Below are 21,624 nucleotides of genomic sequence, written 5' to 3'. Positions count from 1 at the left end.
AAGTAAATAAATAATTTAGTAGTACATTATGTTGATATTTTTAATGTGACGTTGGTAAACATTAAGAATAATATTATGTCATGTAGCTAATGTATTTAGATTAATTAATGACAATTAAAAAGTAACAGTATTTGGCTAAAGTAATTAAAATAATAGACGTTTATATTATGTGTTATGAAACTAATAAGAATATTTTTTGGTTATTTTCTATTGGTTTATCGTTATAAATTTTAAATGTGGACAATTCACCATTATTTTATAGCTTTCTATTTGATTTTTATAATATTATAAAAAGAAAACAATTAGATAATATTCTACATACAAGTTAAATTAACATTATTGGTTTCTGTTAATTGTTAAGTAAATGTTTTTTCTTCTGTCTTATTATTATGTTATGTCTTATTTTACATATTATATAATTTATTTATATCCTAAATACTCAATTTTGTTTTCACTATCTAAACTCCACGACTCACCAAATTAATCACATAATAAATACAATTTTAACCTTACTGGAAAAAAATCAATATTATTCAACAATCTTTTTTGACATTGTCCAAGCTTTTGACCAAAAATGGCACAAAATCCTATTTATTAAATAAAAAAAAAAAAAATCTTATCACATTCATATTTTAAAATCTTTTAATCGTACTTAACCTGTCTGCTGCTATGCACATTTATCATTCATATTCACAATAATTACTGTGGTCCTATAATAAGTGATAAATTCTCCACTGCCCTTTTACATTTTTATTTCTGACTAACACATCTGTCAAAACATATATAATCGCGGAATACATTAACGATAAAGCCGTTTTTCTATCCTCTTATTTTCCCAAAAATCTTAAATCCTATCTTCATAATCTCGAATCATGGTTTAAAAACTGGAAAGTTAAAATTTATGAAACAAAACATTGTATATCATCTTTATACTTAAACATGGAACATGGCCTCCGATAACAATAATTAATAAAACGGTAATATAAATCCCGATTGCATTAAAATACATTGAAGTACGCTTCAACAAAAAATTGAACTGGTCATGCCATATCCACTGTACAAAAACCAAAGTAATTCGTCTTCGCTTACTCTGATAAATCCTCCTTTCGTTGTCAAAACTTACTTTTCACACAAAATTAAATCCATGCACATTTTCTCTAAAACTAATAGCATACAATTTTAGGTATCTGTCAAAAAATCTTATTTAAATGAGATATATTTATATATAATATATATCCTAAAATACAATTTTTCTGATTCATCACAAACGCCTCATTTTACGCCTCAAATAAAACATTGCACTCTGACCCAAAAACAATCACACAGACTGCTAGAAATTACTACACTCGTTACCATAATTCCTTGAAAAATCACTCAAACATCCTTGCAAAGGATTTATACTTACCTATACTCGAAAACCCTCTCAAAAGATTTTTAAAAAAAATGGTGCCTAGACCATCTCCCCACTTGATTAAAAACGTGTAATATAATGCCCCAAAGAGTGTCTAATCCAATTTAAGTTTTTTTTGTTTTTGTATATCTATATATTTTATGATTGGTGTACATACTTTGTGTAGATTGTATAATAAGAAACATGGGAATAAAGTCATTTATTATTAAACATAGTAGAATGCTGTAAAAATCCACAAAGTTATTGTATAATATATGTATATCCGTAATTATTAAGTGCTGGGTAAGACAGTATACAATAGAAATGTTTTTAATTATTTATAAGTATATGTCATGGACATTATCAAACTATAGAAATTGTCAATTACGCCTAATAAAAAAATCAATGGAAATCACAATATATTTTTAGTATGCAGAATAATTGTTTTCAATATGATCGATTTTTAGAAATTGATTAGCAAAGTGTAATGGATTTGGGTAATCTTCGATTTTTTACAAAATTACGCATTAATACATTTGTATTAATTAAGATATAAATCATCAACTTTTTATCGTATAATAATTTCACGTATAAATAAAAGGATTATATTCTTCTTAAGCAAAGTGATATTATTGAAACATGTATTGTTAAATTAAAAACTATATTTCTTATAACACAATAATTATTCGCTACCAATTTTACGTTGAATAATTACATCAATAGCTGACATAATAACTTAAAAGTTGTGACAATTAAGTACCTATTAACTGTTAATATTAAATATACATATATTAGTAGTTGAAATGTTAATCGTGTTGTTTATTTAAATTTTAAACGAATAAATTTAATTAGGCACTTATTAACACAAAATTTAAGTTTAGTTCTGTACAATTATTGTCCTCAACGTTCAACAGTTAATAAATATTAATAACCCGAAATTATTTCTTTTGTTAATAAATGCACACGCACAAAAAAAAAAAATAATCCATCGTTTAAAAATAAAACAGAAAACTGGTTTTATTATAATTACATCGCTAAACCCATAATATTATTGTTATTATTACTATCTATGTGTATCAAAGTTATATCACGATACGTTTATTTCGCTACAGATAAAAAATGTTATGGTTAAGCATATATAATAATATTACGTATATACCTACATGCGTTGGATGGTATTACGCGTATATAAATGAATACCTCATAATAAAATATAAATAAAACGACACAAGGATATAAAATTATCGAGAACAAGCATAACGTCCGGCGGTGGTAGGTAGGGGACAAAGACAAAAATCAAAAACCAAAACTGGTGGGAGAGTTCAACGATTGTATGCTGCACGGCTGGCAGGCTTAAGTTATACTCCGTGGCCCCGCACTTTCAGTCGCAATGATCCGCTGACCGCCGCGGCTATGATATTCAACGTGTTATATTTCATCGCTGCGTTCGAGTTGTTGTTGTATAGTTATATGGTAGCCAACAGGGATTGGCTCTTTTCTTCCTATACGCGTACTTTAACCGACGAGGCATATTCCGCTGGCGGCGGCGGCAGCGGTGACGGCGATTCGGACTTGGAATATGACTACGGGTCGTTTATCGTTGACTATTGACATATCAATCAGTGAGTCGCTCTATATTCCGATATAATTAACACAATTTCTACGATAAAGCCACTGTAAATGTATGGGGTGATTCAAAGTTTATGTTACAGTTGTTCTATCATGTAAATAATCAAATGGAGAAAAATTTTAAATAAAAATCTGTGTCATAAATTTTGAAACATTCTGTATTATACGGTTATGCGTCGACTTAGAATATATATCGTTGTACACAGTTTAAAACGAAACCATTATATAGTCGTAAACTAATTAGTTGTAGCTTATAAATATTTGAATTTTAAATTAGGGAAGTTGTGTGGAGTGGAATAAAATATAGGCAATCTGTTTAAGGTTCATGCATGTCTACGCTCATCTTAACTAGTATACAATTCTTATGTGAATAATAAAATAATCAACTCTACTATTAATATAATATGTTGACAGTCGATGTATGCCAAATCTTCTTATTTTCGCTTCATTTGAATTTTCGTTTTCTTATTCATATGATTGATAAGCTATTAGTGTATTCCATAACTTTTAAAATAAAATATCTAAAGTATATTTAGTGACTAATACAATATTTAAAATTGGGAACAATATAATATACATTTCAAAAAATTCACAAATTAAAAATAAACACACATATTTGAGTGTTTAGTCTAATATAGTTCCGCGTGGTGAACTTATGACTAACCTATTTATATTTCAAAATTTATATTAGTTTTAGAATAATACGAACCTTATTTACTATAAATTTACTGTAGATAACTTAAAAACTGAACAGTATAGGTATTCATATTCTATGTAATTCTATATAAAATCAGTAAAACGTGCAAGTACATAAATAAAAATTATATTACGTTAATGCGTATTATAATTACATATTTATAATTTTTAAATACACAATCTTTCCAAAGTTTAAAAACTAATATTCTAAAATTGATCAGTGTAAATTAAAAATAGATTTTAAGAAGTGTAGTTCTAATAATTTTTCTCTGCTAGGATTGATTTTTTTTTTTTTTTTTTTTGAAACAGCGGTTAACTAATTAAAATTATCAATAATTCTATACGTAAATCTAATATTTTCTTTCCCTTTTCTCCAAAAACTCTGCAGTATATTTCATCGGTTTCAATTTTGTTCTTCCTTTGTCGTTGGAAAATCTTCTTTGGTGACCAATTTAGTTCAGTCGATTTTGATCAAATTATGATCCTATTGATTTTTAACTTTCCAAGTCAATTTTGTTCTATATTTTTATATCTAGTAATTTTTCAATTAAATAATTTCATATTCATGACGATAAAATATACTATTTTTGTATACAAATATTTTTTCTTGATTTATTGTTTTATCATAAACATTGCAGCGCTATAAAATTATAATTGAGTTTAATATTATAATGAGAAAATGTTGGACCGGTTGTCCGGTGATTAACTTAATTCAGAGCTAATTTATTTTATTTTTTCACTTGTATATCTATATAGGTTACTTAAAACCAATAGTCCATCTGCTGAATTACAATTTACTTTTTTTCTTATAACATGAAAAAGAATAAAATGAAAAATTCTAAGCTAGTCCATCTTAAAATTAATGTTTTCAATTTATAAATTGTATCCTATTTTACGTAAATATCTAAACTAAGAAATATATTTTTAATTCGTATATTGATTCTGAATAGGTTGTTTTATTTATTTACAAAAAAAAAAAAAAAGATAAATCTATATAATTTTATCGATATGCATTACATTTAATACTTGTATGCTGGTAATTTAACATTAAAATCATATTTAATATTAAACATTTTTTAGTTTAAAATTTCAAAATCCCCAAATATAATAAGAAATTGTAATTGTAATAAAACCATATTATTCATAGTTGTATACATATAAAATTTTAATAAACAATACATTGTTAAGAACAGTTTATTCCAAAAAATTACATTTAGTATTTAGAATTAAACATAAAAATTACCAAGATTTTTCATACTTTAATGTTGTAATAAATCCTATTCTTCATTATTAAAAGCAAAACTGGTTATATTAATAATAATTGAAAAAAAATTCTGTATTATACTGAAAACTATAGTACATTTTTGAATAAATTGTCAGCTTAATTATTTTATATTTTTAAAATAAAATGTTTAATATTTAGTATTGATTAGCAGTTAATTTATTAGAATATTGCAATTATTTCAGAAGATAATGGAATATTTGTATTTAACCTTCGTCTATACTTGTGAATGATGTTAAATTGCCACTGCCATCTTAATCCTACATAATACGACCAGTTGTATATTAAAAAGAGTTAAATAATAAATTTCGAAAAAAATAAAATAAATATTTATAAATATACCGATGATAAATTGTTTATTTAAATTCTTAAATTCTTAGTTAGTATCCACACGTATAATATTAAATCTTATTTTGTATCTACCGAGTAATACAAATATTGTAATTTATATTCATATATCTTATATATAATATTATCAAATTGAATTATTTAAAAATAAGAAAAAGGTTATAAAAAGGTTTTTACCTTATATTTTAAAGATACAAGAAGATAAAATAATATATATGTATAATAATATTATTTTTATAGAAGATAATTTTATGTGAGACTATATTATACGCTTATTATATCAGTTGGTTATAGAACAACAGCTGTTTTCAATTTGTGGTTAGGACCATTAAGGCATCATTATTATGTATTATAAACTTCAATTATATTATTTACAATATTGAGATGTATAAACCTATACATACAAAGTCAATTACACTAGTTTGTTTTAAGGATTACGTCATTTAAGTATTATTATATTTTAATTTTGTCCGATACAAATCTATAAAACATTATCAATACATTGATTTACTATAATGATATAATACTAGTTTATACAATGTCAAGGCTTTAATAACAGTTTAAATAATAAATAGGAATATAGTAATAACTACAGATAAGGTATACGTCAATCATTAAATCCTTAAAGTATTTACCTACTTTAATTAACACGAATCATTATTTTTGATTTATATTATACTAATATAATATTAAACCATCATTTTCGAATAGTGATTACAATAATATATTGCTTAAGTTAAAACATGGCTTAATATTATTTTTAAAGTTGGGTTTAAACTTAAAGGTATTTTTTAATTCGAGAATAACTCTTAAAATAGAACCTAAGAGCACATGGAAATTAATTCCTACGTGAGTTGACATTGAAGTAAGCTTGTATCTTGTACCATATTGAACTTGACAGTGATTAGAATTACATTTAAAAACCAATAAAAAGTTATAATAATAATAATATGAAGTATTAGATTTTATTTTTTTCAAATTGGAAATAAAAATAATCATCATATAAATAAATTTGAAAATGTATTAAAAAGTATTTTGTTTGAAATATAATTATACGTATATACAGAACACATACATAATGGAAATATAAACAATCAACAAATAATATTTTACGCAGTGCATTTTTTCTCGTTGCAACAAAGTCATTTTTTTTATTAACGAACCATGATAACTAGTCACCAATATGATAATTTATGTGTTTCGATTTTCAATGAAATTCCGCATCTCATACATAACAAAATATTTAAATGTAAAGAAATAAAAATGATTCTTATGCCGTACATAGTTTTTCTTAACTTTTTGACTAGATATTTCAAAAATATTTTTTTAAATTAATAAAAAACAATGTCTAAAACCTTAATCGTAACTTTTTCAACTCATTTTATATTTTAAAAATTATAAAAAATAAAATTAAGTTATAAAAAAAATTATTTAATAGAATTATTACTTTTCACAACTATATTTACATTCAAATAATTTTATAAGAGTTAATTTTGTAATTCTTTTATACAATTGGATAATGATTTTATTACCACTAAAGCATGTTTTTATTTCATCTTGAGTTTTTTCTAATAAATATAGGCTAATTTATTAGGTAAAATATATATTCGGTGAATATTATTTTTCTGAATGTAATTTACTGTAGGTAATAAACAAACATAAAATTATAATTGTTTCATATTATATTTGATTAAAAATTATATCATTTTGTTTTTAAGTACCTATTATTTGTATAAAAAACTATAATAGTTTAATTTTGCCAAAAAATAACTTATAATATATTACTGTCTATTCAAATATCACATATTAATTTTTATAAAATTTTAAAAACTTAAAATTATAATATTAAATTTAAACAATCTTATTACATTATAAAGTATAGCATAAAATCCGTTATATTTTATTTTATACTTATAAATCACATTTTGAAGACATTTAATTAATTTTAAATATGCTCATTAGTCTACTTTCAAGTACATATAAGTTTTAGTATTGTCTAATTATTCATTAATATAAATACGATATTGGTAATATAATATTATCTGTTTCAACTGAGTACTGAGTAGTTATTACCGATGACGTATATATTTGTATAATATCTATGTTTACTACATATATATTATTTGGGGATCAGTGAAAATAAACATAAACAATTTAATACAGCAAAAAAATTGCAAATTAAAAGCTAAATTTTTGATTTCTATAATATTGACAAATAATTTTAGATGAACATTTAATGTCAAATCTACAGGCAGCTAGTAGATCGATTAATCTACATCGATCAATCGAAAAAGGCATGTGTATATATATTAAGATACAATGTGTTTGTGTTTAATGCTTTTTAGTCTCATGTGCATATTTCACCGTATAGAGAATAGTCATTATACCAGTTACCTATACTAAATTTGTATAATATTACTGTGTGTTGTGATAAAATAACTACTTTTATTTTCGTGAATATTTATGAACACTTTATCTCATCAAATATTTAAAAAAAAAATGCATGGGGTCATCTGACGCTCACATATTTCTTCTTTGTATACATACCTGTAAACCATAGATTGTTTAATGTGAAGTAAAATAGTATCATTTAGATTTTATGTAATATATTTAATGTGAACAAATAGATAAAAATATATTTTATTATTATGATACATAATTATCACGCTTAAAATTAAATGAAAATGATATTTTTTCCCTATGTGTATTATTTGTTAGATACCGTTCAAAATTATGAGAAACTGTGAACTAATAATGACTAAAGAAATTCTGCGCTCCAATATACTGGTTACTAAATGGTCCTTAAAATAGATTGGAATGTGTATTGATAGTATTAAAAAACTATTACAAACGACTTATCTGGGCCCAACACACCAAACTTAAAAGAAAATAATCTAACACACACTCACATCTACTTCGTCCATAAATAATGTCTTTTTCAATGAGTTTAAAAAATAAAATTTTTATTTAGAAAACAATTATTACCCCTCTTTGGTCATATGGTATCCAAATCTGAGGCCAAACCATACCATCTAATATAACACTTATACATGCCTCCCAATCGATACGTCTTAGACAAATAACTGCAGCCCCACGAGACCAAAGACGCACTATATAAGGATCTAAAAATCTTATCAGTCAATAAATTAGCAAGTTAACACTATAAAAAGTTCCTCTCAAAACTTCATTCAAATCAAAATCCTCTTATTTCTCGTATGTCTTCTATAACTACTCCAGAAACCCTCCAAGGAGATTAAAAACAAAATGGCCAAGAGCGTCTCTTGCCTAAAAAAAAAGAAAAGAAAAAAAAAACTTAATCTAACGTAACCTTCACATGAACCCACCAAATTAAAGAGAAAGTATACTGTTGATAGACGGTTTTCCCCAACAATTCAACCAAGTCGTCTTTATTATTACTATTTACTATATTATCCAATTTATTTATTATACTTTTCTGTATAGATTGGAAGTAAGCTTTTATAAATAAAAAAAAAAAATAAAAATATTTTATCAAAAACAATTTGTTAATAATTTTTTTTGTCAAAGTTCATTATATCAACAATAAAAATATTTTATATTCTTAATTTCAAATAAAATCATAAGGATTTTATTTATTGTGGTACAATAAATCTTTATTAATATAAGTTAGTATTTTTTTGAAATTTCTTTTAAATACTGCAGTCTTTTTTCTTTTTCTACTTGAGTTGTGCTAACAGTTTATTTTTTAACCTTATAATTGTTGCTATTATCCCACGTTTGATTATCATGATAGACCCCACATTAAGAGTAAACTTTACAAGATATGCTTGGTATTTTTATTTTTGATATTGCGTTCACCGCAAATATTATGTATCATTTTTTTTTTAGAAAAAAATTATAATGTATATGTTCATCAATTAAAAGTCAAGGTTTATTATCTTCAATGTGTATATAGATCATTTTTATATAAAGTTAAATAGTACTACAAACACGTGTACAAGCAATTTATGATTATACGAGTATAAATATATATATATGTATATAATTATATATAATTTATAGGCACTCAAAAGAACACGATCGCGACGATGTACCATTAATTTGAAGATAAAGGAACTGTTATATATTATTATCTATTGAATGCGATTACTGACGTATAATTTCAAAACAATTTAAAAAGAAGTAGTTTATTACCAACTATTTTTTAAATTTTTTTTTTAATGAACTGTTCGAATTCCTTATATTCTATTTATATTAAACAAGTTATGGTATTCCTTTTAAAAAAAAAAGTTAAATATATTAATTAGAATTTAAAATGCTGTACTTATTCGTAGTCACAATAAGTCTACTTAATCACTATAAAAAATAAGTAATAACGATTCTTGGAAAATTATTTTAGTAAAAATATTTCATAAATTTGAATAATAGTTGTTAAAGAAAATCGTTTTCAATTAAACAATACATTATTATGTAGTTTGTAGTACGAAAGTAGAAAAAAATAGGTATAGCTAATAGGAACTTAAAGGTAGATATATTTACAAGGTCTTTACTGTGTAGTGTGTACCTATTGCAGAATCTATGGCTAGAGTAATAACAGTCCGTGTAATCATAGAAGTTTATATAGATACAAAAGATTATTGTATTTTTATAGTATTATATAATATACTCACAACACAATGAAATTATTTTATATATATTATATATATTTATATATATATATATATAAACATAATTTGAAAGTTTTACGTTTTTTATTTTTTTTTTCAATAATATCAATATGTATAACAAATCTAATTACTGTATGTACAATTAAATGCTGATTTCCAAAATAAATATGTGAATAACAATATAATATTGAACTTTGAACTTTTTTAATTCGATTAAGATTGAAATTATTAAAAAACACACTCAAGCCAATAACGTAAAATGTATTTATATTGTAGTTCAAACATGTTTCTTGTCAACACAATTACCTTTAAATTAACACATAAGTTTATAAATATAACTACTATAAATACATTTTGATTATTCTGTGTATCTTGGTATCATTTATTGAAATTATGTCTACATAAATATTAATTTAAACATATTATGGACTTATAATTATCAAATTATCACAAATAAGTTTCATCTTATTTTTACTTTCAAAATGAACACTTATTTGATATATATTTTTAAAATTATTGGAACATTTTAGCACATTTTTTAAATTTAATTAATAATAACATAGATTATAGACTAATAAAGTTTCTTAAAAAACGTTAGGTACTTTATCAAATGAAATCCACCTATAAATCAAATGTCAGTTTTAATGTTTAAGATTATAAATTGTACTTTGCGACTATTCAAACTTAAAACCCCGAGATTTAGCCAAATATTGCTATTTTGTGACACTTGATGTGTGAACTAAACGATCTTATACGTGACTTATAATATGCTGTACGACTTGAACAAGAGTTATGAGTTGACGTGACCCGTGTCAAATTTAAACAGATTCAATATGATGAATAAGTGATACTACGATGGACTATAGATATAAATATATAATAACATTAAAACCTACTGCTGACCAAAAATAAGAAAAACTGTTTAATCTTTTGAAGGATGCAATTAAATGCATGAATACATTTGTAATGAAGTTAAAAGCAAATCACGAAAATAAATTCATACGACATATTGTATGTATAGGTATAATTATTATACAAGAGTGATCGATTACAAGGTACTTACTCTTACTTTAATAATAATAATAATAATATAACATTAACGCTGTTTTTTTTGTACATCGTCATTTGTCATTAACTTGATATATTATCATGAAAATTATAAACTTCAAACCAAATATAAATATGTTTAATTAATTTCATTTGAAACGGGTTTTATACAAAAGTCTATATGTCGTTTTCCATGAAACATTTTTCATTTTGGAAAATGGGATTAATAATATTTTAGATTATCTGTATAATTATATTATATTATATTATATTATATTATATTATATTGTATGTATAATTATTATCTGTGTAATTTATTGCCGAAATGCATAGACGTAATTACATTTTTAGCTTACGAGAGTGCCAAATAAAATTATGCCAAATTAACGTGTGCGGAGCTTCATCTCCCCTCCTTTACATACTTAAATTAATCTTTCACATTTTTTATTTTTTTTTATTTTTAATCTCAAAATATTTTCAAATTATATTTTATTGATAAATTTTAATTATCATTTAGATTTATATATCAGAGATAATCTTACATTCAAACATAAAATAAATTAAAATATTAAATACAAAATGATAGTGATTGACACATAATTCATAATTGAACATTTAGTTTTTAATAAAGTATTACACAAATTAATATTAATTTTTTAAGAACATTTTAATGATTGAATTAAGTTTATAGAATTGAATATGAAAAGTTGTGTGGTTCTAATCGTATTTTCTATGTAATTATAGATATAAAAGAAATCTATAATAACAAATAATAAACGTGGTTTTAATGTTAAAAGAAGAAAAAGCAGCTTTTTTTTTTTTTTGAAAAAAAAAATACACATTAATTTGTTGAATGATAAAAACTGATTAGTTACTTCCTTATCTTCGTTTAATAAAACTAAAATTTATACCATTTAATTCACAAATAAAGATTATATAATTATTAAGCTTATTCGTGTACAAAATAAATAAATATAATTTGCCTTAGTTAAATATGAATATCCATAAAAATAATTGCAATAGCATTGGTAACTTGTACTATTTTCAACTTAAACATTTTTTAACTACAAACTTAGATCTTATACATCGGTATCTTAGTCCATGTTTAAATAAAAAAACCGGATAAATTTAAACAATTAATACATTAAATATTTTCTTATTTTCTTATGACCTTATTGCTATGCATATAGCCAACAGTCATATTTGCAAAATTGAGATAGTATTGTTTTAAATTCAGTTTTAGATGTTTTTACACAAAAAAATACATTGCATTTTATTTGTTTTTTTTTGTTTATTATTTTATTTTAGATTTTTAATACATAATAATAAATAAATAAAAATTTTGAAATACATTTTTAGGTATTTAAACTACAATTATTCAAGGAATAAGATAATAAAATATAGTTTCAATATTATACGTTAATTTAAATTATACTCTTAAATTGGATAAAATATTTATGACGTGTGGGTTTACATATCATTACTTAAAGGGATACAAATAACCAACTATAGATTTGGAATTTGGGACATACTAAAATATATTGTTCAACGTACGCCACTGTGATTTTAGTTGCAAAACCGGCAATAACTTACGATGTATATAATTTGGAAGAAAACATTTTTGAATAGGTTACATTTACTAAACATAACTTCTGATTTTTATGACATCCAATTTAAACATTTTTGCTAGAGAAATCCAATTTTATCCGCAATGCTAGCAGTTATTTAACTGTCTTTAACAATGTTGTATTACTAGTAGGGTAGTGTTTTTGTTTTTATTTTAAAGACCATGATTTTACTTTTCTGTTTTATTTATTTTAGAAAATTCAGAGTAATCATTTAATCATAATGATTATACAAATGTTTTATTCAAATTTATTATTTTTTTAACTGGAAAAAAATATACAAAACTTCATAAAATATATAGTATGAACTGTAAACAATAAAATATGAATAAAATCGTTACAAAAATATTCAAATAAATAAATCTATCTATTTTTAATCAAAACTTTGAACCAACATTTGCGAATAGTACGCAATTCTAAAACTTTATTTCAAACTTGCCCGAGACTTTTCATTTATTCACAAAGTTTCTGTTAACACCAACTATATATATAAGCTATGCGTACCTATAGTGTAATTATGTAGCCCCGGGGACTTACCACCTTCAAACCAGTTTTGACCGGACCTCTGAAGGACGATGAATAATCTAGAAATATGTAACTATAATTAATATCCCATAAATTGTTATCACCTGCAGTCTTGATAACAATTCTCATGTATCAGGCAATGCCTCTTCAAATCTATAGCCTAACATATACTATAGGTAATTCAATATAAATATTACAATTCAAAATTATTCAAATTTAATTATAAGTCTCTAGAAGTTTTTAGTTTTTACACATGGCTCTCTAATAAAAATATTTAACTCCCATGGTAATTGTAATTATTTCCATCACAAACGTTTTTGACACAATTCGTCGCTATTATATTGTTACTCAAGATTATCGATCGATCCTCTGATTACGTTTGTTTATCCAAAGCGTCACCAAGAAATGTAATCATTATATTATATGCATATTTAATAAATATACAGGTATTTACGTATAGTTTATATTACTCTAGAGCTTTCCGGTAATAAAACGAGTGAGTTTATTATAATTCCAAAACGGTGGTTATGATTTTGTGAATTTGGATTCAAAGACTTATCCGTAACCTGCAACCGTATAATATATGAAAACGTGTACAGCGTACCTACCTCATAAGTCATAACATAAGGATATAGGTTCATTACCTGTACATGTTAATTGCTAAATAAGTAATTACATAATATATTGAAATGTGCCCTAGCTACAATAAATACTTGTATATATATACTGTCATTACGATATACATAATATTAAATATACTTACTACGTATCAATAGGTATTATACATTTTATATTTTTTCATACGTTCAATTCGGGTAACTAATAAATAATTATATTTATCGTCTGCTTTGAATATTTATCATCCAGTATGATAATGTATTATTATCATTAACACGATTCGTTAATACTTTTTCCATTTGAAAATTATGTATACGACTAATTAAATTTCATTTTTTACTTGTCGAACGTTTTTCAAAAATGTTGATTTTAGCTGTACGCATATAAGTTTTATATATATTATAATATCTTAGATTACGGATAGCCTTCTATGCATTGCGAAGTATTTTATAAATGTGGTCGTCGCCAGACATTGTTCCTGGTATACCAAATTTAAATGCAAACAGAATACCATAATTATCATTGTCGAACAAGATTCAATAATATTAATACGCGTTAGTGAATAGAATACAATTTAATTACATCGTAGTAAATACACAAAATGGGTGTGCATATACGTAATATTACGTATTATAAATAAAATAGATGCGTATAAATTAGAGAATGTTGAAAATAACAGTAAATTGGCAAATTTAACTTTTAATTAATGAGTCGGTGCCTCGGTGGTTGAACCCCACAACCGGGCCCCTGACTGATAACGTTAAAATAAATTACAATTTATAAAGGGATTAAGTGAGTGGTATTTTTACTCGATGTGTTGGAATAATTCCACCATGATCAGGTACAATGCTAATACCAAAAACATTAATTTGTACGCAGATGTAAGTATATACTGTATTTGTCTTGTGTACTTCTTAATTTCGGTGTACAATAGTGCAATATATTATAAATAACTATACGATATACTATGACTCTGGTTGCTATGACAGTAATACCGAAATTAAAATCGTTGATATGACAATAACAATGACGACAACAACATCAACAACAATAAACCCTTTCAAATAGTAATATTAATCATTTGCGAATTTAAATTCATTGAATGTTCTAACATATGAATTCCACTTTCTATATAAATTTAAAATATCGAGATTATTATAATATTAATGTTACACGATATTTTTAAGAGATTTTAATCAGTTATAATGATAATAATAATAATAATAATAATATATTTTATAAATTAATGAAATTGAGAACTTGTCCTCATTTCATTAGTAGGCTACTTCTTATATTTTATATTCCGAAAAAAAAAAAATTTAATTGTCTTTGAAATAAACTAGATTACAATTTACTAGATGGTAAACTAAATGAACCGCATTTTTAGACGAGTTTCAGCGTGCTCAGTGGGACTCATTTTATTGAAATAAATTTTAATTTTTTTTTTCAATTTCAATGGACTCGTCCTTGTGTTCTTTGTATAGTATCATTTTTTTTTGCAAATATAACTTTTTTGTATATATTATTTATTATACCTTAAAGTAAGTACAGGAATTAATGAAACTGGTAGTAGGCGAAATCCATTAATATAACATATTTCAGGGAGTTCTGTAATGTTCACGTTGACGACCATGAAATCTCAATGATTTTTGTTTTCACTAACGAGGTTATTTTTTGTGGTTTATTTGAAAAAAGAACATTAATTTCCACCTTTTGCCCTTTTGGAGAATACATAATCATTAATTTGTTTTAAAGCAGGCCATAAAACATCATTATTGATCTTATGTCATGATCTTGAGGATTATTTAAATATATAACCAAGTAATTGTAAATAACTGTTCATGATATAAAAATACAAAATATAATATTTTCTCGGTAAATTTTCAAAATAAAAATTTTTAAATGTGGATTTTAAGAATATGTCACTCAGTTAGTTTCTAGGTCGTGAAATAGTGTGTTACTATTGAAACTATTCTAAGACATGAGATAAAGTCATGTCAAAAAAAAATTTAATTTATATGAAATTGTACATTCGACATGAATTTAAATATTGAATTTTAAAGTTTTTATGATTTATTTTTATATTTATAATTAAACTTATTTAATTCATAAAACTGATTGGAAATATTATTTAAGTATAAAAATTAACAAATTTTAAAATTTTAACTATAATGACTCTTAAAATGTAAAGAAGATTCGCTTTTCAAAGCACTGACAGTATGAGACCAAATTACACATATATCTAATTTTATATTTCTTTATATTTTGTGGATTTTCAAATTCGGGATTCTTGGCAAAACAGACTTAGTGAAAACACCTCTCAACAGTCAACGTGGTAAATACCTAGGATAGCAATTAAAAAAAAAAAAAAATCAAAGGGTAAATCATATTAAGACATGAAAAATATTTTGGAAGCATTGTTGAAATAAAAGGGCTAGAAATATTAGGTTTATGATAATTTGTGTATATTATTTAGAAAGAGGTAAATTGAGTTTTGTAGGAAAAAAATAGTGAGTAATTTGGGTTTCGTTCCTGTCTTTTATTAATATATATGTACATATATAACCATTATTATTATATTTATATCTATAACTGGAAAGTACACAAAGCTAATTATTTAGATTAGTTAATTTAGGTTTGATTTAATTATAATGATACATGTTGTTTTTTTTTTTAAATTAATAATTTATATTACAAATATAAAATATACCTATTATTTATTTGACTCCTAATAAAGATTATTAGATATTAAAACAAATATGTATTTTTCCAGGTGGTACTTGATTTACTTACAATATTTTTTTCTGAGTCTTAACTTATCTTCTATTTTTTTCCGGAACTCAATTAACCGAGAAAAGGTTATTTGAGATTCAATTTACCAGTCTTAAAAATATTTATAATGTATAACCTCCAAGTTTTTTTACTGTAGTATAATCACTGTTTACACAGAAAAAAAAAATGGAGCATATTAAATAAAAAAAAAATCTGGATATTTAACATTTGCCCAACCTGAATTGCATTAGAACAGGCTAGTGGTTTGTATTAAAACTAAAAAAAAAAAAAAAAACAAACAATAATTTAATATCATTGCGTTTAAAAGTCAGTTCTAAGCTCACTAAAAATGTTACAACGGTTTTGAAGGTTGACAGTAGTTATTCCACTGATATAATTTGAGAAACCCATAATAAAATAAAATAAAACAGTTCTTTAATAAATGACTTAATCTCAATTTCCGAATGTAATTATACTCATCTCGTATAATTGAGTTATTAAATTGTCTTTTTGGTAGTGACTGATCAATAGGTTATAAGTAAGTTTAATCACCAACGTCTCGAACTTGTATTAAAATGTTTACTTTAAATATAATTTAATAAATAATTTTATCATAAATACTTTTTATTTATTTATGTTACATAAAAATGAACTTATAAATAGTTAAAAAATCATGATCCTCGTGGGAATTTTTAATTTTATATTATATTAGCTAGGTATACATAACATATAACAAGAGCCAGTAGATTTATGCCATGAACTCGTCTGTAATGCAATGCAGAAAGTAGAGGTTCTATTACACAGCTGCTTAAAGAACATTTGGGCTGTAATCGAGTAATAAGTTATATTATTATAAAAACTCTATTATAACTTTAACATTTATTAGATATAGGAGGTAGTGCATCAAGCGTTGTCGCTCGACAAACCATTATGTCTAACCGACTAACCGATTTTTTTTTTTATTCAACGTGATTTCTGAACATTTTTGACTGAATCGGCTGGAAATAACTTAAACGCTAAATAATGTGAATTTATACGATAAATACTTTAAAGGCTTATTACATTTGATAAAAATATATTTTTACCTGTCTGACTAGAGAGACTGATTAAATGTTACATAATAATACATTTTCGAGTATCCCGTTATCGGCAAAAGTCACTTACCGGCATTGTTTTTCTTACGTATATTATAAAACATATTATTATATATCGCATTTATTCTCAACATGAAAGCATTTTTTTCGAAATTTTAAGAAGTACTATTGAGTAGAGTACTAATGAAAAAAAACACTTTGACTAATTTGTTTATTGTGCTTGTTTACAGGGTCAACAACCACAAGCCGAAGACGAAAATACTCCACAAAAACGAGTAGACAAAATATTCGATCAAATGGATAAAAATCACGATGACAAACTTACGCTGGAAGAGTTCAGGGAGGGCAGCAAGGCAGATCCAAGAATCGTGCAAGCACTTTCACTTGGGGGAGATCACAACAATGCCGCAGCTCCCCAAGCAGCCACCACATAAGTCTGTCGGATGAGAGTTCTTTTTTTTCTACATATTGACTTTGTTACTTATATTTTTGTGTCTAATTTTTTGACCTCTTTACATTACATAATAACTAAGTTGTGACTTTTCTTATAAAATACTTAAACATTTTTATAAATTCGTATGTAAATTAATATACCTACTCTAAATTTAGTTATACTTTATAGTGATAAAACATAAGGTTATATTTCATTCATATTAGTGGTTATACGTACAGTATAATAATATATTATAGTATTTACGTATACATGATATATTTTGTATTATAAGTATTATGCTTTTATACCTATATAAATACATATATAATACATAATATGCATACAGATAATTCAATTTTCTTAATTTTTGTGTGAAAAATAAATCTATGTATTTTTAAGCACTATTATATAGTTATAAATATATATATATATATTCTATATATTCAACCAATCTGTGCACAATTATTTTAAACCCATTAATCTTTGTAATTTCATCATATATTTGTTTTATTACCTATAAAATCACGGTTTTATTTTTATTAAAGTAGTTTGTATTTAAAGAAAGATCTATTTCAAATTACTTGGTAGATAACATTTACATTTTTCTAGTCGTTAAACTACTAAATTAATTCGTTTACAATATGAATTTTACTTTAAACCGATATTGTAAATCGCTCAATGTATGTTTTGTTTTTAGTTAAACTCCCGGAAGTTTTTTTTTCGCGTTAAAAAAAGTTATATTGAAGTTTCGCTTAAGAAATATTTTTATAAAAATTAAATATTACAAAACCATTTTTAATTGTAATAGTTTTCTCATGTATAAATTTAAATTGGGAAATTTATATTTTAGGTTTTTAGTAGTTTTACTTACAAATAATGTGTTTATTTTTAAAAATACAATAAACTCATATACTTCTATAGAATGGAAATCAAACACGGATTGCACTAAGAAACGTAATTTATAACCGTAGAAAACTATTAAAGTACTGCAATTAAATATATTAAACTTAATATTGCCCATTTTTGGGTAAACCATATCCCACCTATAACTATTTCAATAATTGTTTGCGTCTTTTTTTTTTTTTTTATTTTTTTTTTTTATTTAACAACGAAATTTATTATCTGCACATAAAATGATCAATAGTAATATTTTATCAATAATTTTATTTTAACATGCATGATTGACATAATTAAAGAAGTCATACAGTAGTGGTACTTCAAAGTCTACCATAGTAATAAACAATTTTTGTATGTTTGTTTAAATCATATTACATGGTTACTTAAATACTAAAAATTCGGTAATAAATACCTATAGATAATTGTTATGTATATTATTATTAAATGTATAAGATTTTTTTTCATCCTTTTAGCATCTATCTATTGATATTATTTTCTTGTGTTTTTATTGTAAATATTCATTTATTGTTATGCTTTTGGTCCTGAAGATAATGCATTATATACTATATATTATTGTCTTCAACTTTATATTATCAGCTTGAAAAATAAAATATTGTTTTGTTTGGATTAAGCGTAATATTATTATACACAATAATATTTATTATTCCTAATTTAAATCTAAATTGAAATTTAGATATTCTTATTGCTGCTCCTTATTAGTTATTTTTACTCTCATACAGAATAACTAAACAGAATTAGAATTCAAAAACCATATGAAATATATTGATTTTCATTGAGAAATTATGTAATATATTAAACAGTTAAAAAAAAAAAAAAAAACTATTAAATAAAATATCTTAGGTTAGGCGATGAAATAAAAACATAAAACGGATTTCAAACCCTATCAATGCTATTTTACGCCAGTTGAAATATAGTAAGACAAAACCTGTTTGCCTCATATCCTTGAAAAATTCTTTATATCGATCGCTAATCATAACTAACCACACGTTGTAGTATAAATTAAAAATTAATGTATGCTGACTACCATGAATTCAGTAAATGTATAACAATTGTCTGCAATTATTAACAGCTTGGCATTTTTTTGTTTCATGAGTATATCTTGTTATTTATAAGTACATATTTATTTCTATGAAAAAAAGTCGTTATATTGATCGCGATGGCTGTAAAAATATACATAAATCTATGTACATAGTTATAATTTTAATAAAATCACAAATAGATTCATACCTATAATGAATATTGATGTTTAAAAATGTATAAGACTGTGTTTTAAAATATTTTTATTTTTTCTCAAGTAAATAAAACTCTTTTTACAAACTATATAATATTAAGTACATTAAAAATTTAAATTAATTTTAAAAACTAGAGTTAATTCTAAGCATTTAGTACGATGTGGTCAAATGGTAATACTTTCCATAATCATAAAAGATTAAAAATTATTTCCTGTTTACAGGTCGGAGTGGTTAGATCATAATTTTTTTCTATGAAGAAATAACACATCGCTTAATTTTTTCATCAATCCAATATCTGTATATCTAATACTCACAGGGAAAAGTGAATTTTAATTAATATCACTTAAAATTTTACGAATTTGAACGCTGTACCAAACCGTATATTATGTATTATGGGTATTAGCGTTGGTCAAAAAAATGTCTTTTTTAAATTATTTTTTAGGATTCATTTTTGCAGGCATTCATGTTAAATTATTCTTCCATCATCGAAGGCAAAAGTTCAACGATAAGATATTATTTATATGTACCCTTATAATTCCAAGTTAACTGCTGAAAAATCAATGTCTAATAATAATATGAAGTATACATTATCTGAATACTAGTGGTGGAGAAAATCTAAATTTATCGAATTTCGAAAATTCGAATTTTCTGAATTCTGAAACTGAAATCTGGATTTTAGATTTTGAAAGATTGTATTAATATCCTTTATAGGTATTTTGAAATTTTACAAACTGCTCACTATTAATCTTAAGTGTCATTGTCGGATGAATACTATCAAAATATACAATCCTGATTTAGTTGTAAGTGATTTTTTTTTATTCAATAATAAATAAGTACAGGAAAATATAAAACATTTTCAATATAATCTAACTTTGAATACAAAATATTTTATCAAACCGTTAATATTAGCGGGCTTTTTATGTTCAATTTAGAAACTTTAAGAAAAACCTATTATAAAATAAATTCTACAAATAAATAAATAAAAAAATATATTAGGCATAACTTCTAAAATTAGAATTATTTGCTATGTTTAAAATATATAAGTTTGTAGGATTAGTAAGTATAAATTGTATACAAATAAAATTAATTTTTTTAATAAAACTGCAGAAATTTATAAACTTAAACCTGAAATCCGTAAATCTGAAAACTGGATTTTATAATCCAAATTCCAAATTTAGTAACCTAATATCTGAAATCTGGATATTTTGGAATTTCGGGTAATCCGTATTTACGTGATATCATTACTGAATATAATTGAAAATACGCCATTTGCTGTTGCAAAATTATTTTAACTGAAAAAAAAAATGAAACTGTATTACATTTAAGCTATTCTTTGGGCTCTGGCTTTTTTTATTGTAATCTTAAGACT

At 24.0% G+C, this 21,624-nt stretch overlaps 1 protein-coding gene across 1 annotated transcript in view; it reads left to right on the top strand.

Annotated features, from left to right (window-relative positions):
• Positions 1–18,199, top strand: part of LOC112593516 (frequenin-1) — a 117,807-nt gene extending 99,608 nt beyond the window's left edge. Inside the window, exon 8 of the mRNA XM_025337928.1 lies at positions 17,903–18,199. Within this exon, the coding sequence (XP_025193713.1) occupies positions 17,903–18,106 (204 nt within the window). The 3' untranslated portion in view covers positions 18,107–18,199. The remainder of the gene's footprint in view (positions 1–17,902) is intronic.
• Positions 18,200–21,624: the final 3,425 nt, after the last annotated feature.

The sequence above is a fragment of the Melanaphis sacchari genome, unplaced genomic scaffold (genome assembly GCF_002803265.2).
Source record: "Melanaphis sacchari strain LSU unplaced genomic scaffold, SCAv2.0 Contig0_pilon_pilon, whole genome shotgun sequence".
NCBI classification, from domain to species: Eukaryota; Metazoa; Arthropoda; class Insecta; order Hemiptera; family Aphididae; genus Melanaphis; species Melanaphis sacchari.
Note: the sequence above shows the minus strand (reverse complement) of the source record. Positions and strands in the feature narration are given on the sequence as shown.